Genomic DNA, 27,637 nt, shown 5'->3' on the forward strand with positions numbered 1-27,637 from the left:
TTGCCTCCCCCTCTAAAGACAGCAGCCTGTGGGGTCGCAGCCCCCCGTGTCCCTCCTTTAAGGCTTCAACTGGTGAACCTTGGTGGCCCGAGTTCAGCCCAGGTCAGATTCCGCCTCTGATGGGCCCTGGCTCGTGAGGCCTGATGCCGCCACACAGCGGAGAGAGAGACCGCGTGCCGAGGACTTTCCAGGGCGTCCCCTTTTGCGGCGTCCAGGCTGCCGTCAGAGGGGCGCAGGGCATGAGCGGCTCTGGGCTTTTCCCAGGAAAGCGACTGGCAGCCATCCAGCCCTTCCCGGGACCACCACCGGGCTCCTGGCCAGCAGGACCTGCACAGGCCTGTTCCGTCAGGGCAGCACTTCCCACAAAGCCTGGACACTGTCTGGCGTGGGACTGTGGGGCCGTACACTGTGTGCAGGAGTGGGTGTGAGCGAGGCCCACGAGGGGGCTGTGGCAGCAGGTGGGGCCCGGCCGTGTGAATGCAGGTCTCTGGACCCCACACGGTTCCTCATTTGAAGCTCAGTCCCTGGACACAGCCACTCCATGGGGCTGCCAGGATGCCCCCCAGACCACGGCCTTGGTGCTGGAGGCTGGGGACCCCTCCTGTGGCCTCTATAGCTCCCTCTCCACCCAGTATCCCCTCCCCATCACTCCATGCCAGCTGCAGGGAAGGCCCCCGGGTCTCTCGACCCACACCTTGTCCCAGCCCCGGCTGCAGGATCCCACTGCAGGGGCCCGCCCTGCCACGGGACTTTCGTTTTTCCAAACTTAGAGCCGCCCCTGGCCGGCAGGGGCCGAGCCTGCGTCCACTGCTTGGCAGAGGAAATGTCTGCACTGGATGAACACCAGCCCCTGGGCACTGCCCTCCACCATGGGAGGCCACTGTGGTCTTGAGGCTTCTGGGGAAAGGTCAGGCTTGTCTTTAAGCGACGCGATGCCGGTGGCCTGGATGAGTCATCCCAGAGCGTGAGTCATCTCAGCTGCTGGGAATCTTCCAATTCTTTGATTGAGGTGAGATCCACATAGCTTAGAATTAGCCGTTCACAGCATGCGGTGCTGTGGCATCCAGCAGAGCCGCAGTATCTTGCAGCCACCTCTCCCCCCCGGCATCTCGTTCCGGGGCAATTTCATCTGGAAGGAAACCCCTCGCCCCCCGGCCATCCCCCCAGTCCAGCTCTTGCGTCGCCGACCTCCCTTTCCAGCATTTCCGCAGATGGAATCGCAGGTGGCCTCTCAGGCCTGGCCTCTTCCGCGCGGTGTGTGTCGAGTCCCTCCCTGCGGTGGCTGAGCCGAGGCCTCCCCCTTCCATGGCTCACATTCCACGGTATGCGTGAGCCACGTCCGTGGGTCCCTTCGCCCAAGGAGGGACATCGGGCTGCGGCAGGTGCACAGGTGCGGGTCCCTTCACCCGGGGATGGACATCGAGGCTGCGGCAGGTGCACAGGTGTGGGTCCCTTCACCCGGGGATGGACATCGGACTGTGGTTGCACAGGTGCACAGGTGTGGGGTGCCACAGACCCACGGTCTTGCTCGGTTTACCTGTGTGAGTCCTCAGGTCACCACCAGGAATGCAGCCTCTCTCCCCTCCAAAGACTCAGTGTAGCCTCAGGGAGCCCAGAAGGGGGGCTGGGCCTCCCTCCTGCCACATCTCCAGCTCCAAGGGACCCTGAACGGTGCCCAGGTGACAGGGCCCTCAAAGCAAGGGACTGTCCACCACGTGGCTCACTGCCAAGAGCTCCCGGAGGCGCCAGCATCCCGCTGGGCCAGGAGGGCAGCAGCGGTGGATCTGAGGTACGGTTTGGACGGACCCCTTGGGCAGCAGAAGCCCCTCGGATGCCCAGAGCACTCCACGCCCCCACCCCTGGGGCTCGCTGGAAAGGCACACGGTGCCCTGGGAGGAAAAAAAGTTCCTGAAAAACTAAACAAGTGAATTCAGAAGCTCAGGTGTCAGAGCTGGGGCCCCATGATGGGCCAGAGGCAGCCATCGGCCCCTCCGTGGACACCCAGGGTTCCCTGGAGGAGAAATCGTACAGGGCAGGCGTTGAGAACTTGAATTTTGCCTCCACGGTGGCTTCCTCACGGGGCGATGCAAGGCTTGGACGAGATGATGCGGCATGTTTCAGGCTGAACGGTGGCCACAGCTGACCCTGTGAATCTGTGACTCTGGCCTGGTTGGGAAATGGAGTCTCTGCAGAAGTAATTGATCAAAATATCTTGCAGTGGGGTCATCCTGGGTTATCTGGGTGGGACCTAAATCCAGCGAGGAGTGTCCTCATAGGAGCAGAGGAGAAGACAGACGTGCAGAGGAGACGGCCGCGAGAAGCTGGGGCAGAGGTTGGAGCGATGTGGCCACAAGCCAAGGGACACTTGGAGCCACCAGGAGCAGGAATAGGCAGGAAGGATCTTCCCCTGGAGCCTCTATGGGGAGCGTGGCCCTGCCCAAGCCTTGATCCCAGACTTTTGGCCTCCAGAGCTGTGAGAAGACAGGTTTGTTTTCTAAACCACCCGGCTCATGGCACTTTACTTGGGCAGCTGTGTGGCACTGCCACACCCCCGCAGCCAGGCCCTCAGTTCCAGGCATCTGGAGCTGCCCCCCCACCCCCGACGGTAAATGCCGAGCTGAGGAGGCATCTCCAAGCCACCCGGGCCCCAGGTCTGGGAGACCCTCAGCACTCCAGCCAGGTGCTCATAGCTGCCGTGCCCCAAGGGCACTGAGGCAGGGCCCTACCCCACTGAATTGGAGGGCCAGCACCTCCAGATCCGCAAGGCCAGCGCCTGGGGAGCTGAACAGGGGACACCCACCGTCCACACGTCTGCCTGGGACTCTCCTGGCTTTAGCCCTGAACGTCCCTCAGCTTGGAGACCCCTGGGCCTAACCCCGACAGGCTGATCCTCGAGTGGATACTCCCCAACCTCCAGGCTTCACTTCGCAACCCCCGTATCTGCCCCTCACACCCAGCAGTTTTTCCGGGAGGCGCCACTGGGCAGCCTGTGCGTCGGGGCCGAGGATGCCGTGGCCAACAGTGGTTGGGATTTCATGGACTTTAGACAGCTGCTGGTGTCAGGGTCCCCGGGGCTTTTCCCGGCCGCACCCCCGAATGGAGCCATCAGCTCCCTCTCCCCGTCATGGAGACCACACTGCTGTCCTTCCTTCCAGGCCAGGAGCAGCCCCCGCCGTGTGACGAGCTGGGACGTGTGTCCACACCTGTGAAACCTGCTCTGCATGGCCTGGTGCTCAGGAGAGGAGCCGTCCAGATGGGCTGAGTGAGGAGCCCAGGCCCACAGCCCTGCGCAGAGCCAGCGGCACCCGTTCCCCGCACCCCTGCTCTGCTTGCCCTCCCACATCCCCAACCCGGCTTCCCGCCGACTTTCCTGCGGGCATTCCAGGGAAAAGCAAATCTCCTGGGGAGAAACGGCGTCTGTGTCCAAATGAGCTTTCTGAGTCCAGGTTCAAATGGTTTGGGGAGCTCCAGGAGCAAAAATACAGTTTCGATTTTCCAAAGCAGGCCGAGATCCCCGAGTTTAACCCACACAGCCTGAGAAGCGAGGTTCCCACCCAGACCCAGGTCATCACCCAGCCGAGGCCACGGGGAGCGCGCTGGGCACATGGCATCACCAGGGCCTGGGGCTCCTGGCTGGAGGTCAGGGAACTGGGGTCCCTGTCCCCGGTCCCATGGCCGACAGCACTTCTTCCTCTGGTCCCGGCTGGAGAACCAGCTGTCCGGGCCACTTGTCAAGGTCACTAAGAAACTTGGGCGGGAGAAGGAAATCATCCCAAACTCGGGAACCTTCCTGGGGTCGGGAGACACTGTGCTCCGTGACCTCCCAACTGGTACTTCCCAGGGATGGGGCGCGGCCCTCACAGGGGGCGGCAGGTGCAGCCTCAGCTCTCCAGCTGCCAGCCCCACCTCAGTCTTGTCTGACGTTAAATGGAGTCCCGGCCCCGTGCATCTTGATTTGGGGGCCCTGAGCCTACGGGCACCAGGGAGGGCCAGGGAAGCACCAGCAGGTGTGCCAAAGTGTGGGCACCCCCAGCGGGCAAAGGCCCTGCCACCCTCCCAGGCCAGGCTCTCAGAAGCCCCAGGGAGCCCACAGTGCCCAGACCTGCCTGGCCCCTGCTGGCTGAGCTGCCCCGGAAGAGCCTCCCTGCTCTTGGGAATCCCTGCAGGTCCACAGAGCCCTACCCCACATCAGCCTCTGACTGCCGGCTCATGACTGCTGGCTCCAGCAGCTCGAGGGGACCTGTCCTGAGCTCAGCCCAGGGGCCAGGACATGACTAGTGCGTCTCCCACCCAGACTCTGGCCCAAAGCCCAGCCTCCATCCACCCCTCAGTGGCTTGAAGCAGCTTAGCTGGTCCTGGGAGCTGGTGAGCAGCTCTGTGTGCCTGGCATGAGGCAAGAGGGTCAGTTGTGACCTCATGCAGGAACAGCCTGGGGATGGGGAAACTGAGACCCACACAGTCCCACCCCTCACAGTGATTACTGACGGTGACCATGGCCTTGAAGGAGACCATCAGAGGGTTCTGTCTGGGCCAGCTTAGGAGGGCTTCCAGGAGGAGGCAGCCTGTGAGCCGCGAGTGAGAGGCATGGGCAGGAGAGGCAGGTTCAGAGCCAAGGACACTCCGGGGCCCAGGGTAGTGGACACCACTCTCCCTCCTCCCAGGAAGAGAAATGTCCCCTTCAGGCAGCAACTTCTAGAAAGATCTGGGTGGAGCCGGCAGGGACCACCGGGAGCTGCCCCACCTGGGGTCCCTCCACCTGTCCTCCACCCCATGCCAGGGGCAGACACGTGATCCCACTCGGTTCCCATCCGGCCCCTCGGGAACCGGCGAATGCCCGTGCGGCTTGCTCCGTGGAACCAGCTGGCCTTCCCTCTTTCCCCCTTCCTCTTTCTTTCTGAAATCTGGACGTGGTTTGCTGCGTGGCCTCCCTCCGCAGTCCTGGCCAGGTGGTTCAACTGGGCTCCTATGCCACCTGTCAGCTTCCTCCCTGCCTGCTTCCCCACCGGCGCCAGCTGCCCAGGCCTCCGGGCCTTCCCGCCGTCCTCCTTAGAGAGAAGAACCTCCTTGGGCCTTGGAGAACCCCCACGCTGGGTGTGCTCGGCCATCCGTACAAATGGGCTGGGCCGGGGCCCTCACGCTGCTGCTCACTGGATTCCTGCTGCCCTGCACCTACCCAGGAGGCAGTCCCCAAATCTAGTTCACTGCTTCCAACTGCTCCCACTGTGCGGCACCTGGTGGGCACCCCCCGCCTGCTGCAGAGCTCCCAGGGCCTCCTGTGGGCACGAGGGCACCTACGCCCTTCCCCTTTTCCCCCCATGGGTCCTGCGAGGCTGGCATCACTGCAGGTGAGGACCTGCCAGGGTCGTGACCTGGAACCCTGATCTGGAGTCTGAGCCCCGTCCAGGGGTTCTTGACTTGGGCCCAGCACCGCCCTGGCACCCAGCAGCCTTCACGCCTCCCGCGGGCCTGTCCAGCTGGCTCTGGCGCCACCTGCCTGGTTCCAGCCACAGGTTCCTCTCCTGCTGTCTGTCCCGCTGCCCTCTGACGCGCCATGCAGGGGGCCCAGGGCACCCGTTTCCCAGACACAGTAACGGCGTCTCAGCCAGCTCCTGGAAGGCCTGGCCCGAGCCAGCCAGCAGGGACCACCAGGAGCTGCCCCACCCAGGGTCCCTCCACCCGTCCGACTCGAAGCAGAGCCCCTTCTCCCACAGCATTTTCGGAGCTTAGGCTGGGGGATCGGGGGTGGGTTTTGCAGACATGAGCTTCACAGATTTAAAATAAAGGAGGATTCGGGTAGGGACTCTCTGGGGGCTTCCCGCAAACCAGCCCCCGCGCAGGCTGTTTGGTAACCGAGGGCACCGCGGCAGCGATGCAGGAGCAGCGCGCGCCCACACGCCAGATCTGCCGCGCCCGCTGCCACCCACAGCCCTCCGGCGAGCTCTCAGATGGGAGGAACAGGTGACAGGGAGCCCTCCCCAGGGGAGCCGCGCCCCGAACCTCACAGGCGGGCATGTGGAGCGGGAGGCGGGGGTGGGGTGAGGCCTCCAGACCCCATGGAAGATTGAAATGTCATCTGTCTCGTTTTCAGAGGAAGCTCAGCTGGCTCCGTCCCCACCTTGCAAAAAGATGACTTTTCTGCCAGATGGGAGCGGACGCCCACCTCCGCCACGCCAGCTTCTGTCTTGCTCCCGGTGACGGCACCACAGCTCCCCCAACACCGCGTACATTCCTGAAGTGGTGAGGCCAGGGGACGGCCTGTGACCTGCCCCCTTCCCGGGAGGGAAGCCGGGCGGGTATTTAATGAAAGGAAATGCTCCAGCCGGCTGCTTCCTGCTCAGGTTGCCCGGCCTCCCTGCAGCTCCTGCCGCCGGCAACCTCTCGAGCTGGACACTGTGGAGGAGGCAGCCAGGCTCAGCACCTAGGGCCTCCCTGCAGCTCCTGCCGCCGGCAACCTCTTGCACTGGACACTGTGGAGGAGGCAGGCAGGCTCAGCACCCAGGGCCTCCCTGCAGCTCCTGCTGCCGGCAACCTCTTGCACTGGACACTGTGGAGGAGGCAGGCAGGCTCAGCACCCAGGGCCTCCCTGCAGCTCCTGCCGCCGGCAACCTCTCGCACTGGACACCGTGGAGGAGGCAGGCAGGCTCAGCACCCAGGGCCCCTGCAGGCACCGGCAGCTCTCGGAGATGCCTGGTCACTGGATGTGCTTGTAAGGCCCGGCCTGGGTGGCCATCTGTTCCTGCAGACCCTCCCTCGGGGGCCCAGGGAGAAGCGGGGGCTGCTCTGAGCCACAGACCTTCCTCTTCCCTAAGACGCCTGAGGATGCTTCCCTGAAGGGGCCGGTGTGGGACTGGGGGCTGACAGGGCACAGGAGATGCTGCCTGGGCGTGTCCAGTGGGGAGATAGAGCTCTGGGGGTCTGCGCCCGAGAGCCTCCTCCCGTTCAGAGACACAGCACGCTCCTTTCCCCACCCTGAGAGGGAGGAAGCCTCGTGCAGGGGTAGAGGTGCGGGTGTGGTCCCAGGCGTGCTGTGGCCTTGGCAGGGCAGCAGACCCTGGCCGCGTCCCCACCACTCCTCTTCCTGTGCTTGGGCCCCGGCTCTGAGGGGCAGACCGTGGGTAAATCACCGAGAAGTGGAGTCAGGGTCCCTCTTCTGTTAAATGGGGTGAAAACTCGCACCAGCCCCATGAGCCCTCCATGCCTTTGTTGAGATCAAGCTGCAGGAGGACGAAGCACCCAGACGCCCTCCCACACATCATCACCGTCACCGTCACGACCACCACTCCCTTTCCCCTTTGCCCCCACCCCAGCCCTGACTCTGGGGTGCTCAGAGCCGCATTTCAGAACAGGTGGGCACCAAAGCCCTGACAGAGGCTAAGTCTCCTCTTTCTAACAGAATCTTCTTGCCCCGCCAAGACATTCCCTGGTACTTAGAGAGATGAGGAACTCACCGTGCAGGGGAATGGGGCAGCTGCGAGCCGCCTCGCCTCCTCCCTTCCTCTTCACTCCTGCAGGTGCCCCCATGACACCTCGGAAAGTAACCATCGCTGCCCTCATGGCAGCTCACCTGTTTTGGGGTATTAGCATCTGCAGAGTACAGACGAACATTCCAGAATGTGAAGACTTCAGAACATGGACCCTGGGTTCTGGAGAGAAGGTGGCCTGACTTTTAGCTGGGAGCTGGGGGGATACACCCACAACTCAGTGGGAGGACCTCCAGCTGCTCTGGAGACCTGGCTTTCCAGTGGGTCTGCATAGCTCTGAATTGATTTTGGAAGAAACTGCCCTGAACTGTTTTTCTCACTGCCCTGTCTGGAAAAAAACATCACCTTGTAACTTTATGTAAATGAACCACACAGCATGCTCTTTTGCAGGAGGGGCTCAGCATGCCTGCCTGGTTCCTCCTTGTTACTGAGCTGGATCTCAGAGCGGGAAAAGACCATAGTTTATCTACCTGCTCTTGAGGGGTGTGTGGAAAGTTCCCTGTTTGAGATCTACAAAGAACCTTCTCTCCTGGTGAACACAAGTGTGCATTTCACATAGGTGGACTGGCAGCAGAATTGCTGGGTCATAGATCACTGGCATGCCAGCTCTAGGTGGGACCACAGACCATCTTTGGAGTGGTTGTGCAATAGCAATACAAGCTTCTATCAGAAGGGCAAGGCTCCACTTGCCCATGTCCTCACCAGGACTGGATGTCTTCCCTCTGAACTTCAGCCATCCTAATGTGTGCTGCATCTTTTAGAAAAATGAGCTTGACACACACTTCTACCATGACTTGATAACTCAAGGTTGCAGTCATTAGCATTAACCACAGTCCTAACGATGTACTCCAGCTGAGCTGGCAGGTGTCCCATGTCATGCACTCAGGGCCCCCCAATAAGCAATGACTCCACCTGCACAGAACCCACAATAGCTGCCAGATGACAGATCGGAGCTGCCTGGGGCTCCTGAGGTCTCTTCTGTGCTTACCTCCCTGTTGGGTACCCCTTTGCCCTTCCTGCCAGTGGGTCTCCTATAGAAATTGTTCTCACCACCAGAGCAATTTAAAGAGAACAATGATGACCCTGAGCTTCCTGCTGCTGCCCAGCCTGTTTCTGTTACCACTGGGCCTTCATTTGGTTCAATGCTCTGTTCAATGCTCTGAAATATCTCAGAGACTTGACTCTGTTCTGCCTGGAGCAAACATGCCCTGCTTCACCTTCATTCATACATTCACTCATTCACTGATTTGTTCATTCAGCAAATACTCATTGAGTATCTGGTCTGTGTCCAGGATAATTTAGGTTGTGGGTGAAGGCCAAGGACAGTCATGGCCCCAAGCTTGTTGAGCTCGTAAGGCCACCCAGGGACACATGGCTCATGTTGTGAGCCATGGCTCATGTTCTACCCCCACTCCACCATCCACACCACAAAGCATGTTCTTCTCCACAGATGGGCATGGGCAGCGTGGAACCTTCCATACCTGCCCACTAGATGATCACCCATCCTGGTTCTCCCAGGACTGAGGGGCTTCCCAGGACATGGGACTTTCAGTGCAAAAACTGGAAATGTCCAGGCAAACCATGATGAGTTTGGCACCCTACTGCTCACCGAGTCCTGGGACCCACGGCTGTGAGAGGGCTGCATATGGAACCGGTGGTTCGGCCTGCCTCCGGCATGTCTCAGACCTGTCCCAGGTGTCTCCTAAGCACTACCACTCACTCAGGTTCAGAGAGAAAAGAGCAAGCTGGAGCCATCCAGGTAGGATACTTTAGACCGAGTGAAGAAATGAAGGATGATAATATCTAACTGAGTGAGAGATGAGCCGCTCAGAGACAAGACTCAGTGGAAACATCTATCCTTGTGAACACAAGACTCACCAGAACCCTGCTCAAGACTCAGTGGAAACATCTCAAGGGCCCCACTTCCTCAGAAAGCCTCCACTGACCACAAAGCAGGTTGGGTCCCTGTACTGGTTCTTATGGTCCCCTGTACTTGTCCTGTTTTGCCCTTTCCTGATGTATTGAGGGAGCTCAGGGCTGAGTCTATCTCCTTCTCCTTTAAAGCTCAGCACCTACTACATAACAGTCACTGAATGAATGAATGAATGAATGAATGAATGAGTGAATGGATGGGTGAATGGGTAGGTGGGTGGGTGGATGAATGGATGGATGAATGGGTGGGTGGGTGAGTGGATGGATGTGTGGTTGCGGTGGTTAATAAATGAATGGATGGACGGATGGGTGAGTGGGTGGTGGTTGGATGGATGGGCAGGTGGGTGGTGGGTGGATGAATGGGTGGATGAGTGGATTGATGGGTGGGTGGGTGGATGTATGGGTGGGTGGGTGGGTGAGTGGATGGATGGGTGGGTGGGTGAGTGTGTAGTTGGGTATGTGCACGGATGGATGAGTGGGTAAAAGGATGGATGGGTGGATGGATGGATGAATAAATGGGTGGGTGGATGGGCGAGTGGGTGGATGGATGGATAGGTGGGTGGGTGGGTAGGTGGGTGGATGAATGGTTGGGTGAGTGGATGGATGGGAGGGTGGATGGATGGGGGTGTGGATGGGTGAGTGGGTGGATGGATGGGTGCATGGATGGTTGGGTGGGTGAGTGGATGGATGGGTGGGTGGATGGGTGAGTGGGTGGGTGGATGGATGGGTGGGTGGGTGAGTGTGTGGGTAAATGGGTGGGTGAGTGGATGGATGGGGGTTGACAGGTGAGTGAATAGATGGATGGATGTGTGGATGGTTGGATGGGTGAGTGGATGGATAGGTGCATGGATGGGTGAGTGGGTCGATGGATGGGTGGGTGGATGTGTGAGTGGGTAAATGGGTGGGTGCATGGATGGATAGATGGGTAAATGGGTGGGTGAGTGGATGGATGGGAGGGTGAATGGGTGAGTGGGTGGATGGATGGGTGCATAGATGGTTAAATGGGTGAGTGGATGGATGGGTGCATGGATGGGTGAGTGGGTGGGTGGATGGATGGGTGGGTGGGTGAGTGGGTAAATGGGTGGGTGGGTGGGTGAGTGGGTGGGTGGAGGATGGGAGCTGGGTGGATGGGTGAGTGGGTGGATGGAGAATGGGAGGTAGGTGGATGGGTGAGTGGGTGGATGGAGGATGGGAGGTAGGTGGATGGGCAGTTAGGTGGATGGGCAGTTGGGTGGATGGGCAGGTGTATGGTGTATATGTCACCATTGTCCAGCAGGCAGACTTTCCGCTGATCATATGCAGGTGTGAGTCCTAGCCCTGTAGCTCAATGACAACTTCAGGTGATGTGTGTTGAGTCGCTGTTTCTAACCAAACCCTGTGTAAGCACCTGACCCACCAGCCTCTCCTGTGTTCCTGAGCGACATTGCCAGGGAGGTGGGCACCATTCTCTCCATTTTGCAGATGTGCTACTGAGGCCAGAGAGGCCAGCAGCTTGTCTAAAGCCATACACACCAGGGGGTTTTTGGGGAGCCAAGTGTCTCACTCCTTTCTCTGTCTGAACCCCTAGACACATGATGCCATGCCTCAGGGTGAACTTTGACCCTTCCTTAACACTCTTTTTCCTCTCAGGGGAAAAGGTACAAGGCATGGGTTTCTAGAGCCAGTCCCCCAGGCCCTCTGACCACCTCTGTCCACCCCCTCCTTTTCTTTTTCCCCCGAGATGGAGTCTCACTCTATCGCCCAGGCTGGAGTGCAGTGGCACGGTCTTGGCTCACTGCAACCTCTACCTCCCGGGTTCAAGCGATTCTCCTGCCTCAGCCCCCCAAGTAGCTGGGACTATAGGCGCCCACCACCATGCCCAGATCATTTTTGTATTTTTAGTAGAGACAGGGTTTCACCATATTGGCTAGGCTGGTCTCGAACTCCTGACCTCATGATCTGCCCACCTTGGCCTCCCAAAGTCCTGGGATTACAGGCGTGAGCTACCCTGCCCAGCCTGTCCACCCCTTCTTTTAGCAAACAAAATCCCTGGGTGACCAGAGTGACCCCAGAAATTGGAGGAGGACAGAGACCCCATCTTTGGAGGTGATGCAGAGGGTGTCCAGGCCCACCCTCGTCTCACAGGCACACGCCCTGTCGTAGGCCAAGTGTCAGAAGTGAAGGTGACGCTGCCCCGTGCTGTCCAGATGCCCAGCAATGCTCAGTACCCGGAAACAGGACCGGCCTCTGCTCTGCGTGGAGCCCACCCGGACAGTCCATCTCAGCCCCCTCTACCCAGGGACCCCCAGGCCCCTGCCCGTATGCAGGAACTGTCCTCTGGGCAGAGCAGCCCCCTCCCCATGAGGGTCTGGCAGGCCCAGGACTCACGTCCAGCAGCTCTTGGACATGGCCTTGCTGCCCGGCCAGGGCTCGTGTCCGTGAACAGAGAATAGTGTGTGTGAGCGGCTCTCTCATCCGTCACTTGGGGCTGCCCGTGTCCCTCTCCAGGACCTCAGTGCCGATTGCAGGAAAGGATGTTGGCATGGCCCCCGGCTGGGCAGGCCAGCCACGTTAGGGGCTGCTGCACGGCGAAGCCCACGGCGGTGGTGTCACATGAATGTCACCTGCTCTTCACACTCAACCTAGGAAGGGCTGTTGACTGGAGGCCGACACACCCAGCGAGGCCTCTGATGTCACCCCCTGGGGTGGGAGAGGCCCCTCTTCCAACCTGTCTGTGGCCTTGCCCCTCCCTGCAGCCCAGCTCGGGAAACAAATGCTCCTTCCAGCAGCAGAGAGCCGTAGAGCCAGGGCTCCAGGCAGCTTCTGAATCCAGCTCCCGGGCCACAGATCACAGGGACGGGACGGGAGCCTCCCACACCGACACCAGGCAGCGGGACCCCGGGTATGTTCCTTCACCAGCCTCTCCCTCCACCCCCGTAGCTGAGTGGCTCTGATCTGTATGCTTCCTGGTCACAGGTAAATCTGCAGACCCATGAGGAGCTTGAAGCCTCTGAGTGGGAGAACTGGGTCTGCGGGGGGGTTGGGGGGGACCCTTTTTCCCGGTGACGTTTAAGTAACCATGGTGGCAGCAGCTGACGCTGTATGCTGGCCCAGCCTGGCTCCGGGGAGGGCTTCTCCAGGTCCTTTGAGACTCCCCTCCCCTCTCCTTGCCTCTTCTCCCTCTCTTCCCTACACCCCTGCTGCCTGCAGTGTGCAGAGCCCCCCCACCACACTCCACCGCCATGTCTGTTCCCAAGCTGGGAAGTCACATCCAAAGGACAGAATCACCTGCCCAAGTCCCCTCCACGTCTGAGAACCACCTGCCCAAGTCCCCTCCACGGCTGAGAACCACCTGCCCAAGTCCCCTCCACGTCTGAACATTCATTGCCGTGTCCGGACGCAGAAATTCATACTCGGATTTTGTCCGGCATTCCCGCTCCCTGCCCTGCTCAGAGAGGCAGGACCGCAGGTCTGCCGGCCACAACGGCAGCACCACAGTGCCCGGCACAGAGGGCTGCTGGTCGCGCATACAAAGCACCCACCGGCCATTATCATTCCGGAGCCGGCCAGAGCCTCCCGGCTGCATCTCATCGGTCATTCAGCAGCCCGTAATGACTTGTCAGTTCCTTGCCCTGCCATTTTCTGTCTAATTAATTCTTTTATTGTGCACCGGATAAAGAAAGACAAAGGCCTCGCCGGCAATAATGATTCATTAAAATGCAGCGCCTTCGCCCGTGCTCCTGGCCCAGCACCAGCCCGGCTGCTCCGCCCCACTGTGGGCACAGCCGCCTGCGCCCCTTAACCCTTTGTGGAGTCTCCTGGGCTGGGTGCCCGGCCTTTGCCAGGGCCCTGGGGGAGCAGGGCTTATGCAGCCGCCAGCTGCCCTGGGGGAGAAGCCGCGCCTGGGCCTGTCTGGGCGCTGCCAAGGAAGGGGGTCCTGGGCGTCTTATGCTTGTCCGTGGCAGACCTCAGTGGGCCTGGGCCTGGGTATCCTGGACGGTCCCCTGGCCAGGGGGCCAACCTAGGCTGGGGCAAGTCCTCCAGTCCTGGCCATAGGCCCATGGGGAAGGCGGGGGCCGGGGCAGGCGGGGAAGAGCATCTGCCACACACAGGACCCAGGGTCCTGGGACAAGTCGGCTTGAGATTTGACCAACAAGAGGGGCAGGACCAGCGTGCTAGCCTCAGCCACACCAAGCCCAGCTCAGTTAATCCCTGGGGCAGCTCAGCAGAGCTCTCACCGGCTCGGGGTCACTGGGGAAACTGAGGCACAGGAGGTCACCTGGCAAGCAGCCTGTCCTGCCTTCCCGCGGGGCGGCGGTGTGGATGCCCCAGACACAGCAGGAGGCAGCAAGAGGGGCGCTCACTGGGTCTGGGTCCCGGGGGGTCTCGTGAGGCTGGCACTTTCTTCACCAGTTTCACTTTGATTTTCTTGCTGCCAAACCCGCTTTACTTTGCAGATAAGCAAAAGGGTCATCGCGTGGCCCGAGGTGGTAATAATACCACCAACAGCACAAAAGCACGTCAGGCACCTGGGGGGCACTGCTGGGGGAAGGTCCTGATCTCACCAAGTTCCCTAGAGCTCCAGGGTCATTCCCATCGTGCAGGTGAGAAAGCCACCTGCCCCAGAGCCAGTGAGAAGCAGCAGAAGACACAGGGCTTGGCCCCATGCTGCTCTGCTCCAGGACGGCCTTCCTGTGCACCCATGTGCCCCACCCCTCTCCCCTGAGGGCTCCTGCCCCCGCTGGGAGCCCCACAGCTCCCACAGCCCATCCTGGAGACACAGTCTATGCTTCCTCTAGAACACAGGGGACACCAGAATGAGAGGGGACGCCAGGGACGTTAGATGATGCCTCTGAAGGGCAGACGGGAGGTGGAGGGACAGCCAGCTCCCCCCCTTCCCTTCCCTTCCCCCAGCTCTTGGGAATACTGGGCTTCCCAGGTGGTAGGGGGCCCAAGTGGGTCCCTGCAGCTCCCAGGCAGCCGAGGGCCAGTGAGTAATGAGGAGGCCACAGGCCCCTTGTTTGCAGTGGCCTCAGGACTGGGCTGGCAGAGCCAGGCTGTGGGGAGCAGGGGTGGGGCCTCTGGTCCCAGGAGAGAGAAGCAGATGTCGTCACTGGCAGGGCCGGGGCAGCAGGCGATCTGAGCCTCTGGCTTCCATCACCTGCCTGATGCCCCTGCAGTCCTGCAGGAAGGGCCCGGCTGAGGCTTGGGGGCAGCGCTGGGCTGCGTCTCCTTCCCTCAGGGGTGCTTCTTTGCCTGAGAAGAAGGCAAAGAAGCACCCATCTCCTTCATCTGGGGTCTACACTGCCCCGGAGGGATTCAAACCAAGTGCTGGCTTCGCTGCCCGAGACTGGGTCCTGACTGGCGCAGGTCTGCTGTGAGCCTGCTGGAATGTGCCCCTGTGGCCGTCCTCACAGGTGTCCAGGGCTTGTCTGGAGTCTGGTGGTCGTGGCGTCACCGCCCGGAAGCATAACCCCCAAGCCTCCAGACACAGCCCCAGCAGGTGTGGAGTAGCTAGAGATGTCGAGAAAGGTCCTCCGTCCTGGGCTGGGGAGGCAAGACTGGGGTCCAGACAGCAGGCCAGGACCCTTGGTCCATGACCCCGGACTTGATGGTCCTCTGACTATGGCCCAACGCCACAGCAGACCGAGCGGGTCCCCAGATCTCACTGCCCAGGAGAGGCGGGAGAGTGGGACCTCAGGCCCCTCCCAGGCAGCTGCTGGGAGGACACAGGCCCTCTTGGGAAGGAACGGCCACGCAGCTGTGAACTCACACCCACACCGATAACCTGCTCCTAAGGCCGCTTCTGTCCCAGGAAGACCAGACGGGCTTTTCCAGCCTATCAGAATCCAGGGTGGATGACCAATGCCATTTCCCCTTTTGGGGCTGAACAGGGCATTCTGTTCAGCTGAGATCAGAGGCAATGCTCTCTGTGGAGGGTGAGGGCGTGGAAAATGAGGAACTGTCCCGGCCGGCCTGTCCTAGGACCCAACGCTCTCAGGAGGACCGGGCGCAGGGAAGCTTGGGCTTGGGGCGAGGCCAGCTTGGAAACGTCGTCGTCAGCCTGGTGTTCTTGGAGGACTTGTCTCCAGCAAAACCCCCAGCAGCGGGAGACCAGGGCAGAGTGGCCTGACCCCTGGGGCACCCACTCCGGCCCCCTCCTCTGTGAAGCACTGGGGGAGGGGGACCGGCACCTGGAGACTCCAGAGCCAGCATCCAGTGCCGAAGGGGGAAGCCACGAGCCCTGCCAGAGGGGGACCCCCAGAGAGGAGGGATGGGAGGGGCAGGGACAAAGGGCGGGGCTGTGCAGGAGGAGGAGGTGTCTGTGGGGGAGGAGGTGTCCGTACGCCCCTCAGCCGGGCAGGGTGTGGACGCGCCAGGACAGGGTGGCACTCCCTCACCTTCACGAAACTCAGATACTGGAAAACCCACAGGAACACACCCGGGACCCAGGCACACCTGGGACGGGGACATGAGGTTTTCCTCCGCTAGGGCACACACCAGTGAGACGCAGGGCCTGGGACCCCATGAGTTAACTCGCAGCAGCCCTGCCAAGTCCACACAAAACTGGCAGGGCCTCCCAGCCCCTGGGAACCTGGCAAGCCCCAAAGCGTGTCCCGGGGCAGCCCAGGGGCAGAGCTGGCTTTGCCGGCTAGCCGGACGCTGGGTTCTCCCCATCTGGGGTGTCAATGTGTGAGCTTTGAGGGACGTGTGGGCCTGGACAGCCCTTGGCTGGACGCAGGACGGGATGGGCCCGTTCCTCGGAAGCGACGGGTGTCTGTGAACCTGGCTCTCGGCAGCCCCCTCCCAGCCTCCTCCTCGCCCATGGGGCTTGGCACACCCCATCCCCAAGGAACCGTCATAAATCCGCACAGCCCCTCCCCTTGCTGCTCTTGGCAGGCCCTGGAACGGGATCCCCACTGCGGGGTGAGGGGCAGGGCGACCAGGCGGGCAAGGAGATGGGGTGGGTGGCCCCCTACCCAAGCCACCCTGTTAAAATTGTAGATGCAGCTGTCTCTCGAATTTGGGTTCCTGTGAGCAGTGCATCCTCTGCCACCCCCGACCAAGATGCCTTGAAAAGTCTGGTGTCTGCACTCTAGGGGCGGCCCCCAGCCTCGAGACGCCCCTGCACCAGCCTCAGGTGCCCGGGAGACCTGGCAAAGGGACCGGCTGCCCCTCCCTGGCTGTCACTCCCACAGCCATTTTCTCCCTAGAAACTTGCCTCCAACCAGACAGCTCTGCCGGCTCCCGCAGGGCGCTTTCATCCACTCCCAGCCTGGCTCCGTGCCAAGGCCCAAAAGATGCCGTCGACTTCCTGGCGTTGCACAGCCACCCAGAAACCAGCTCTGAGATTCGCCTGGGAGGAAAAACACAGCCCCAAATCGGGCCCATCCAGACCCATTTTGCCTACCGAGGAGGCCCTCCAGGAAGGACGACGAGGAGCTCGGTTCCCAGAGGCCGCGACGGGATTCGCGAAGGACACGGCTGTTTCCACTCCGACAGAAGCCTGCTGACGCCTCGTGGCACGACGGGTTGCCCCTGCCGCTCGGGGGTCCAGGTGGGCTCGTGGCCACCCTCCTTGCCGCCTGGCGTGGAGGGCACCGGGGTGAGGCCGGCGGCCACGTGGCACGGCCTGATCCTGCCTTTGCTGGACACCTCTGCCCCGGGAGCCCCAGGCTCACACAAAGCAACACACAAAATGCAGCCCACATCCATAAAAAGCACTTTGTTTAATTTTATCAAATCAATCTGTACAAAAGTTAGCGTTGCTTGGTCAGAAAGGAGCGAAGGCAGCAGGCGAGTGAGGGTGCGTCCTCCGAACGCGGTGCCGAGGGAGACGCTGCATAAAACGGGTCTGCGGCGCTCCCCACCCCCACCCCCAGAGAAATAGAAGCAGAGACAGTATCTCTTTTTTCTACAAAAAAGTAGGAAAAGTAGAAAAAGTACAAAGAAGCAACTTCTCGAGTGTGTTTAAATTTACAAAGTTTAAAGGCACAAGGTTCCGTGAAGTAGGCGCTATTGTATGCTCTATGCTCAGCACACAAGGGAAGCAGCGCAGGTCAATCAGGTATTACTCGCCTAGAACTAAGGCCCTAACGACGTTTAGTGGAGAAGGTTTAGTTTCACAGCTTGGTAGGTGGCACTGGCGCCTGCGAGCCAAGATCACTTCTGAAGCCACCACTTCCCAGGAATTCCTGTGTCCTACCATGTGGCACAGTCGTGGGCAAGGATCCAGGAATTCCTGTGTCCTATGTGTCCTACCACGTGGCGTAGTCGGGCACAGGGACGGAGTCCTGCTTCCCAAACTCCAAACTGGTACTGGGGCACCCCAACCTGATCAGAGATATCACAAGGCAGATCCCTTCTCCTCCCTCGGGTTTTTGGCTGCCAAGCTCCAGGCATGAGGGGCCCAGTCCTCCCAGGGACCTTGGGACCTCCAGGCCCTCCAGGGCGGCCTCCCATAAGCCGAGCAACGTGATGCCGGCCAACAGCGGCAACCCCACCTCCTGCCTGCCCTCAAGGGAAGCTTCCCAGCTTCCGTTTTGTCTTAAATTCTACTCTTTGCCCGAATTACCTCATTAATTAAAGATAAAATAATACAGAACATAAATACATCTTTAACAGCTTTCAAAAGAAACACATTTAAGCTTCAAAAATAAAAATTATCAAAAACATAAAAATAAAAGAGAGATGTGTTAATCACAGCCAGACTGCGCAGGCGCACTCTGTCAGCCAGGAGACGCCTCAGATCTGACAGGCGGGTCCCGGAGATGCTCGAGCAGACGCGTCCCAGTGGGTGTGCGGACAGACACCCCGAATCCCGGACAGCCCGTGCAGCCGTTGTCGAGGGAATGTGGCCGTGAGTGCAGGCGCTTTCAGCGCCAAGGCCAGCCTGGACCTCAGGGCCTGGACCTCATAGCGCCCTGCAAGGCCCCTGCCACCCCCTCCTTTGGTCCTTGGGCTGTGCTGCCGTTTCTCCTCTACCGAGATGCAAACCGAAGGTGCTGGTGCTGCCAGTCCTCACAGAAGAGGGACCAAACGGCAGCCCTTCTTTGTGGAATAATCCCGCCACCTCAAAAAGAAAGAGAGAAGGGAGAGGGAGCTGATCTGTCGTCGGCGGAGGTGTGGCCATCTGGAGGCCGAGGGCCACAGGCGGCAAGCATGTTTCCCTGCAGACTTCAGCAGGCACTTGATGGCGCTCAGCCACCGGGGCCCCTCCCGCCCTGGCCACGCACACTGGGCCGGGACAAGGCTGCCCCCCGACGCCCGCGAGTCCCTCCCCGCAGCCGGGCCCTCAGGGCCTGGTCAGGGTGGTGTACACCGGCTGGTCCCAGTGACTGGTGGGGCTGTGGGCGGGCGGCAGGGCCAGGCCGTTGAGCAGGGGCGAGGCATAGGGCCGACGTGGCGAGTGGAAGCAGGGGTACTGGTAGAGGCCGGGTGCGTAGCCGGGGTAGGCGCCATAGTAGCTGGAGGCCTGCAGGTCGCCATAGTCGCCCTGTGTGCCGGTGAAGGGGCCGGTGGGGGCGGCCGGGGCGGCGCTGGCCTGGCCGCTGCAGGAACCGTAGTCGGGCGAGCCTCGGGGCTGGTCGCCGTAGTGGCCTGGGCTCGGCTGCTCTGTCTTGATGTGTGGGCGCGGGGGACCCGTCTCGGTGGGCGACGCGGAGGCCGACGGGGCACTCTTGTGGGCCCACACGGGGGACGCCCCGGCGTGGAAGTAGGCGCCCCCGTAGGCCTGGCCGGGCTCGGGTGGGGCGGGGCCGCCCAGGGGCAGGTACTGGTCGAACTCGTGGACGTCAAAGGCGTCCATGGTACCCATGACCTCGCTGCTGAGCTCCGAGATGTCCACGTTGCTGAAGTCGATGTTCTGGCGCCCGCTGTCCGCCGGCCGGCGTCCCTCCAGCTTCAGCTCCGGCTTGGCGCCCGCCTGCTGCAGCTCTGTCTTGGGGGTGGTGGGCGGGGTGGGCGGCCCGTGGGTCTGCCCTGGGGACAGGAGAGCAGGCTTCAGGGATGAATGCCCCTTCTGTGGGGCGGTGGGGCCGGCCAGGCTGGACGGGGAGGGACGCCCGCACTAACTGCCAGGGGGATCAACGGCTTTTTGTTTCTTTACATTTCCCAGAAATTCCAGCAAAGTCAGACCTAGACCTCACTCCTCGGTCGAGAAAATTCCGTGAAGCACTGTGCTATGGGAAGATCCGAGGCCCCTCCCAGAGACCAAGGTGGGGGGAAGAAGCCGACAGGCCCAGCCTGGCCAGAGCTGGCGTTTACAGGGCGCTGGGGGACCACACAGACCCTGTTCCTCCCGGGCCAGCCAAGCACTCTGAGGCTGGCGGGCGTCAGCCAGCCTGACCGAGGCCCCGGCAGGACTCCACCCTGTCAGTCTGGCCCTGAAGCTGGGGCTGCTGAGCGCCGTGTGGGCAGCGGCTCCGTGTGGGAAGAGGAGCCCGCATTGGACTGAGTCTTGCTGAAAACACCACCTCTCGGGGTCCCCGCCAAGCAAAGCTGTCAGCCCCTCAGCACTCAAGGCGGCTAAGCAGGTCCCTCGTGCACCAAAAACAGGGGCAGCCGGGGCCTTGGGAGCTTTTTCAGAGAACCCGGCGAAGGCCTGGTTCTCTCAAGGGCGCCTGCCCCCCTCCACCATCATGCACCCGCCTCAGCCAGAAACCCCGCAGCTGCCTCCCGTGCCAGGGACCCTCAGATATGCCGGGGGCCTGGAGCCCACCTGTGTGGTCGCCATGGTGGTGCGCATCTCCAAGCCCTGCTTCAGCCTTGTACACGGCACCACCGACAGGGTGGGGTCCCAGCTCCGCGCCGGAGTCCGAGTCGCTGTGGCCGGCTTTGGCGCTCTTCCTGCGCCGTGGCTGGTACTTGTAGTCGGGGTGGTCCTTCTTGTGCTGCACTCGAAGGCGTTCTGCCTCCTCCACGAAGGGCCGCTTCTCGCTCTCGCTCAGCAAGCTGCAGCACAGGGCAGAGGCAGGGATGGCCAGGGTGCCCACTGTGCCCTCGGCGCAGGCACACACCACAGGGGGAACTGGCAGCAGAGGCCGGGGCCGGGAGGCTCTGACCAGGGAAACCCGCCTGCCGTGCGCTCCGGGGCCTCCCGTGGCACCAGGCAGTACACTCCTCTGGGAGAACCAGCCGGCGCCTGTTTGGGGAGGTTGGTATGCTTACGACAGCCAAAGAAGAACAAGCCCCACGCCTCCCATCTTCCTCCTTCTACTTCCCCCCATTCCAGGCCTGCTGTTCCCTCCCTCTGGGGCTAACGGAGGCGGGGGAGGCGGGCAGGACCCAGCCGGCGGTGGACAAAAGCGAGGCTTCCCGGGAACGGTGCCGACCTTCGGCGGGCAGCTGGGCTGCTGTCCCTCCATTCCCAGACACCCAGAAGCCCTGGCAGGGCCCAGGCACCCGTCCTCACTGAGCCTCAGGACACATTCCCTGGGACTCTTCTCGAGGCTCACCTCCAACCGCCTGTGCGGCAGGACTTGGGGGAGCAGGGGTCTGCAGTCCACAGCGCCCCGTGGCTGCGCCCTAGATCCAGACAGAAGGCAGGAGATGCAAATACGCAAGCTCCAAGCTCCCTTCTTCCAGGTGAGGAGCAGGATACGGGAACCAGAGCCCCAAACCAAGAGAACCATTTTAAACCAAGCAGAGGACACTTGGTGGGGGCGGCCTGTCCTGAGCAGCAAGTTCTTCACACTGCAGTCCCAATTTCTGGAAAACTGACCGGCCCCACCACGCCAAGGCGTGCACACGGTGCACCCCGTCATCTCCACTCCTGCCCTCTCTGCTTCGGGCAGAGGGTGGCCACGAGAGGGAGAAACTGCGCGGAGGGTACTCGCAGGCAAACCTGCTGCCCACCCATCAGCCTGCCCCACTCCCTCCCCATGGGTGGTCCAGGAGCCGGAAGAGCTGAGCGCTTTCTAAGGAGGGGGCACCTCCAGAGAGCCGCATGCAACTGGCTCTCGTCCCGGGCGGGCCTCCCGGGGCTGGGGCTACTCGCAGCAGCTGGAGGGCACGTCGGGGTGCCAGCCATGGCCCTCCGCAGGGTTTTCCCCGCCAGGAGAACTGGCTCCGGAGCGCATCCGCCACGAGGGTGCACACCCCAGGCGCTGCCCTCCGCGGATCCCGACTCCCATACCTGGCGCCGGACCCCAGCTGGCCAGAGAATTTTTCCACGGGGACCCGCCCTGACACTCGCCCGGGGTGCAGAGCCCGGAGCCTGCGTGTGGCCGCCACCTCCGCGAGCTCTGCGCCCTCCCGGCCCCCGCTCGCAGTCTGAGACCAGGGGCGGCCAAGGTCCCGAACCCCGCCCCCGGGGCGCCGGCACTCACCGCCACAGCTTGCCCAGCGTCTTGCTGAGCTCGGCGTTGTGCAGGTGCGGGTACTGGTCCGCCAGCTTGCGGCGCGCCGCCTGCGCCCACACCATGAAGGCGTTCATGGGCCTCTTCACGTGCGGCTTGGCTTTGAGCGCGCCGCCGCCGCCGCCGCGCACCGGCATGGGCACCAGGCTCCAGTCGTAGCCCTTGAGCACCTGCGACACGGCGTCGCGGATGCAGGCCGGGAAGCGCTCGTCCGCCGCTTCCGCCGGGTCGCCCCGGGCGCCCCCCACCGCGCCCCCCGCGCGGCCCAGGCCCTCGGAGCCGGCAGGAGACGGCGGCGCGTCCGAGTCCGAGTCCTCCACGTGCGACATGGAGCTGGCGGTGCCGGACGGGCTGCAGGGCGGCTGGGAGCGGGCCTCACTCATGTCCAGCATCGGGGCCGCGCGCGGAGGGGCGCGCACAGGAGACGCGCACCGGGGCCGGCGCCCAGGGCTGCCCTGCGGCCGCTCCGGGACCCGAGGTCGCCGCGCGGTGGCCCCGACCCTCGCCCCTGCCGCCGTCGCCGCCGCCGCCGCCACCGCCGCCGACGCTCGGTTCCCGCTCCGGGACCCGCAACAAGTTTCTTTAAGCGGCGGCCCAGCGGCCCCGCCCCGCGCCCGGCTACCCATTGGCGGAGCGCGCCCCGATCCCCCGGAGGCGGAGCCCGGCCGCCCCCGCCCCCCCACCCATAAAGAAAGCTCCGCAGCTCTCGCCGCGCCCCCGCCTGCCCCGCCCGGCGCCGCACCACGTGGGCCCGGCGCCCCACGCCTAGAGCTCCCCTCTCCGGAGCCCCGGGAAGGGAAGCGGAGCAGGGAGGCCGGGTGGGCGCAGGGGGGTCTCCGGCGCTTCCTCTCTTCTGCGGGCGCCGCGCGGCTCCTGGGAGTCCGCCCCCCCGTCCTGACGCTCAGCTAGGAAGCGGGTCCTCGGGCCCCTCCCCCGACACACACACACACACACACACACACACTCTCACACAGCCCGTCTCGCGCCCGAGGTCTCGCCCACAGGCCGGTGGCGCGGGGTCAGCTCCTGCCTGCGGTCCAGGACAGGGTCGGTTCCGCCGCGCAGCGCCCAGGCCCAGCTCATCCAGAGTCTGCGGGCAGCGCACGTCCAGGTAACGCGCGCCAAGGGGCCGCGGCTCGGAGCTGGGGGATCCCGGGCCGCCCTCCCCATACGGGTGCGAGCGTGGAGAGCGCGGGCGGAGGCGCGGTCCCGGGGGCCGGGCAGCTGGAAGGGGCGGGGGCGCTGGGCGGGGCCTGCGCTGACCCCGGCGCTGAGTCCCTGGGGCCGCCGGGCGGATGGCGTGGCCGGACGCGGGGGCCCCGGGCCTTCCGGGCGTGACCCGGGGCTCGGGGGCGGGGAGGCCCCTCCGGCGGGGCGTCCTTGGGTGGTCCGGCAGAGGCGGAGGCCGCTCCGAGCCTGTGAGCCCTGGGCTCCTGCGGAGGCGGGGAGAGGGCGGGGTGTGCCGCGCTGGTGGGGACCGCGGGGTCGGAGAGGGGACATTGCCCCCCCCGAGGAGAACGCCCAACCGCGGGTCTGGGTCCCCGCCCAAGGCCGCCCCCGCGAGGTGGCCTCGGCCCGGCCGTCCCCGAGGGTGGCTCGGATCCTTTCAACCAGCGCGCTGGAGGCGAAGGGGCTGCGCCATTCCGGGTCAGGCAGCCAACGCGGGACACGCGCGTCTCCGAGCTTGCGGCCCGCGAAACCCGGGTGACCTACCGCGCCGGTGCCCCCAAAGCCCCCACGCCCGGGCCGGTGGCTGCCGCAGCCCCTGAGCCACGCGGTCTCCCCGGCCCGGCGGGCAGAAGGAGCTGGTCGGTTACCAGAAAAGTCCAGATGCAAAGTCGGGGGTCGTGCTGCCGCTTCCTGCCAGCGCACCGCACCCACCTGGGGCCGCCACCGACCGCGCAGGACGCGCCTCCTACCCCCTATTCTGGCCAGGCCGACAGCTGGTGCCCCCAGCGGCCGCCCGCCCCCGACCGCAGATCCCGGGGCCCCTGCTGCTTTGCATTGGGAACAACCCGAGGCAGGCCCGGAGCTGAGGGGGCCAGGGCCTTTGGAGGAAGCATTGGCCTCCAGGCTGAAGAGCAAGGGCCATGCCACCATGCCGGGAGGGCGGCTGTCATCTCTGCAAGGGGATAGCCCCCTCGGCCAGGTCAGAGGAAGCAACGGTGGGGAGACGGACTGCGCGCTGGGAGGTTCCACGAATCGTAGGTGGGGAGCTGGCTGCCAGCCTGGCCTGCCCTCTCTTCCCCGCCCCACTGTCTCGCTTGGCTCTGGCACCTGCCTGGGAAGATCCACACCTCCGTCTGCAGTACTCCTTCGCCCTGGAGGCCCTGCCCTCCGCTCAGGGTCCCCGCATCCTTCCGTGGCCCTCAGAGCATCGCCTGGGGCGCCCACGGAACTCCTGTTAGGCCTGGGATGGAGGCAGGCAGAAGTGGGGGTTTAAGTGGAGGCAGCGAGGGTGGGGGCCCGACCCAAACTGTGCCACCTTCCACCCCCTGCCCCTGGGAGAGCAGACACCGCCCACTCAGGCTCACGGTGCCATCCGGGTGAGGACCTCCACGGAGAGCTCCTCTTTGCCAAAGAAAAGCAAAGTTGCATTAGGTCTGCGAGCAGGCAGGGTGGCCTCTTCCTGGCTCCCCATCCACCAAGGAAGCTTCAAGTCCCTGGGACACAGGTGGGGGACTCCAGCACCCCTGGAGGAAGGGAGCCTGAGGTTGGGGGTGGCGTCCAGGCCCTGACTCTGGGGCACAGTGCTCTGCGCAACCGAGACCCTGCCTCGAGCTCCACCAGTGCCTGCTCCTTTCCCCAGGTTGCAGTGACCACCAGGGGAGGTGCTGGGTGTGCAGGCTGCCACGGGAGGGATGGGGAGGTGGGGAGTCTCTGCGGCGGGGTGGTGGGGGTCTAGGTCAGCCAGCTGAGGACGTGTTGGTGCACTCCCGGGAGGGCAGTATGTGGGTGAGGATCCCCATGCAGGGTGGTGCCCAGAAGCCCCCTTCCAGAGTCATCTCTGGTCCACCTTGAAGTCCCCAGGAAAACGACCTTGTGCTCCGTGGGTGCGAGCCACTAGGCCTGAGAGGACGCTGGGATGGGGCTTTCAGAGAGGGAGGTGTCAGGATGGTTTGAGTGTCACCAGGTATTAATTAAGCACTTGCTGTGTGCCAGGCACTTTACCACACAGGACGGAGCCGGACCACCCTCACAGCCCCTGCCCCACAGACGCTGGCCTTGTGGAGGGAGGTGGGCAGCAGGTAACTCCAAAAGCACCTCTCAGAGGCGGGGACGTCAGGAAGGATGGTCTGGGAAAGCATCTTTGGTGTCATTTAAGCTGAGCCCTGAAGCTTCTGACCTCCTGCAGGGAGAGGCCAGCGTGTTCCCTGGGGAAGCTAGAGCAGAGTGTCTGATGACAAGAGAGGGACCCAGGGATGGAGAGTGGAGGAGCAGCCATCGGAGCCACCTCTGAGTCCACCTGATGGGCCCATGTCCTCATCCAGGGGGGACCTGCACACCCTCCTCCCCTATCTCCCATCCCTGCCCCAGCCCTTCAGCTGGGGCCGGCTCTGCCGTGTCTGCATGGCCCCGCCCACCCTGACCTCACCACCTGCTAGTGGGCCTTGCGGTTTCACGGGGAGTATACATTTCAAGTATAACCTGATGGGGGAACCTGGACCAGGGCTGTCCCCTGGGCCATGAGTGCCGGGCGTGGAGAGCTGGTATAGATGACATTTGTAGCTCCACATGCCCTGGCCTGGGCACCAAGGACAGCTGCAGAGAAGAATGTGGGTGGACAGACTCTGCTGCCCATGAGATGGTGCAGGGATGGCCTGGGGGACGCTTCCAGATGAGAGACCGCCCCACCCTACCTGTGGCTCCTCGGGATGGCGGCCCCGGAGGCGCATGTGTTCGTGTATATGTGTGTGTGGTGTATGTGTGAGGATATAGGTGTGTGGTATGTGTGTTTGTGTGGCATGTAACGTGTGGTATGTGTATGGGGCGTATGTATGGAGTGTGTTTACGGTGTGTGTGGTGCGTGTATAGTGTGTGGTGTATGTGTGGTGTGTGTGTGTGTTTGGTGTGTGTGTGTGGTGTGTGGTGTGTGTATGATGTGTGTGGTGTGCATGTGTATGATTTGTGTATGGGATGCATCTGGTGCATGTGATGTGTGTGGTGTATGTGTGATGTGTGTGTGTTTGGTGTGTGGTGTATGTGTGCAGGGTGTGGGTGTGGTGTGTGTGTGGTGTGCATCTGTATGATGTGTGTGTGTGTGTGTATGATGTGTATGTGTGTGTGGCGTGCATGTGTATGATTTGTGTATGGGATGCATCTGGTGTATGTGATGTGTGTGGTGTATGTGTGGTGTGTGTATGATGTGTGGTGTGTGTGTGTGTGGTGTGTGTGTGGTGTGTGTGTGTGTCTGTGGTGTGTGTGTGTTTGGTGTGTGGTGTGTGTGTGTGTGTCTGTGGTGTGTGTGTGTTTGGTGTGTGGTGTGTGTGTGTGTGTGTTTGGTGTGTGGTGTTTGGTGTGTGTGTGTTTGGTGTGTGGTGTGTGTGTGTTTGGTGTGTGTGTGTGTTTGGTGTGTGGTGTTTGGTGTGTGGTGTGTGTGTGTGTGTGTGTGTTTGGTGTGTGGTGTTTGGTGTGTGGTGTGTGTGTGTGTGTGTGCTGTGTGTTAGGCCCAGGGTGCAAGGAGGAAGCAGGGCTGCCCAGGGAAATGCCACCCTGGAGAGGCCCCATCCCTCCCTGTCCGTCCTTCCCTGTGCCCCTCCGTCCCTCCCTGCCCGTCCTCCCCTGTCCCCCTCCGTCCACCCCCAACCCGGCCCTCCCCCTGCGGCAGGCGGCCCATCTTTTGTGCGGCCTCAGAAGCACAGGGAGGGCCCAGCAGGCGTGAACCCGCTGGCAGCCGGTGTGTGCACAGCCCTGGCCGGGGCCTCCCAGCCCCTGCATCCTGAGCACCCGTGGGGCAGTTGGCAGCGTCCTGGCACGGCCTGAGAGATTAATTGGTGCTTTTAATGACGGCTGGTCTGGCAGAGACAGAGTGACTACAGGCTGGGCCGGCCCAGGCTGTGAGCAGAGGCTGGGAAAGGCCCCGCCCCTGGACGGGTCTCCAGGGGAGAGGAGGGGTTTGCAGGACCCCTCTCAAGACCCCCTTCGGGAGTCGGCTTCTTGGCCACGCACACTTGGAGCTCTGGGCTGGGTTGCAGCTCCCTGTACTTCACTGTCTCGGGTGCTGACAGTGTCAGCTGGGGCATGAGTTCCGGTTTGGGTCAAGGCTGGCCTGTTGGCCGGGGTGGCGTCTGCCTGAGAACTGGCCTTGTCTGTGCCTTAAGCTTCCTGGCGCTTACAGGGCAGTGGAAAACCACTCAGTGAGTCTTTCTTGGCACCCCGCTGGAGCAGTGCTTTCTGGGCCTCTGTGGCCAGAGCTGGCCCTGCTGCAGCTCACTCCTGCCTGCAGCCCAGACGTCCTCCTGGTCCTCCTGATGCCCCCGACCTCCATAGAGGACGAGCATTTCCAGCCCAGCCCTCCCTATCTCCACTTCCCACTCCCCTGACACACCGGGAGCCTCCTGATCCGTGAACCCGCACTGGCGGGAGTAGCTACTGACCGCTGGAGACCCCTGCCCAGGCTGTTCGCATGTGGAAAGGATTCAAGGAGCCAGCGATGCTTAGCCCAAAGCGTGGAGACCAGCGCTGCTCTCTCCCCAGCGACAGGTGCACGCCCAGATCATGGATGTGTCGGGAACAGCTGTGCTCCTCCTGCTCAGCGTCTGTCACTCCGGGCTGGGAGCGGGTCCCCAAGCTTCCGGCTGGGCCTGTCTCCACTCTCAGTGTGGGGGCGCGGGGCACCAACAGCACGTATTTGCTCTCCGCACTTCTCGTCTGATAATGGGCAGA

The 27,637-nt window shown here is 62.6% G+C and overlaps 2 protein-coding genes across 2 annotated transcripts; one reads left to right on the top strand and one right to left on the bottom strand.

Moving 5' to 3' along the window:
* Positions 1–17,103: 17,103 nt before the first annotated feature.
* On the bottom strand, positions 17,104–22,588 carry SOX8 (SRY-box transcription factor 8). The gene is made up of 3 exons (XM_055242516.2): positions 21,722–22,588; positions 20,113–20,345; positions 17,104–19,373 (listed from the first exon to the last, which is right to left on the bottom strand). Exons 1-3 carry the CDS (start codon positions 22,375–22,377, stop codon positions 18,688–18,690), a joined length of 1,575 nt encoding a protein of 524 aa, XP_055098491.1. The 5' UTR covers positions 22,378–22,588; the 3' UTR covers positions 17,104–18,687.
* Positions 22,589–23,046: 458 nt separating this feature from the next.
* Positions 23,047–26,329, top strand: LOC134732397 (collagen alpha-2(I) chain-like). Its single transcript, XM_063617062.1, has 3 exons — positions 23,047–23,095; positions 23,175–24,999; positions 25,107–26,329. The coding sequence occupies exons 1-2, from the start codon at positions 23,047–23,049 to the stop codon at positions 23,885–23,887; spliced, it is 762 nt and encodes a 253-aa protein (XP_063473132.1). The 3' UTR covers positions 23,888–24,999; positions 25,107–26,329.
* The last annotated feature ends 1,308 nt before the right edge of the window (positions 26,330–27,637 follow it).

The sequence above is a fragment of the Symphalangus syndactylus genome, chromosome 14 (genome assembly GCF_028878055.3).
Source record: "Symphalangus syndactylus isolate Jambi chromosome 14, NHGRI_mSymSyn1-v2.1_pri, whole genome shotgun sequence".
NCBI classification, from domain to species: domain Eukaryota; kingdom Metazoa; phylum Chordata; class Mammalia; order Primates; family Hylobatidae; genus Symphalangus; species Symphalangus syndactylus.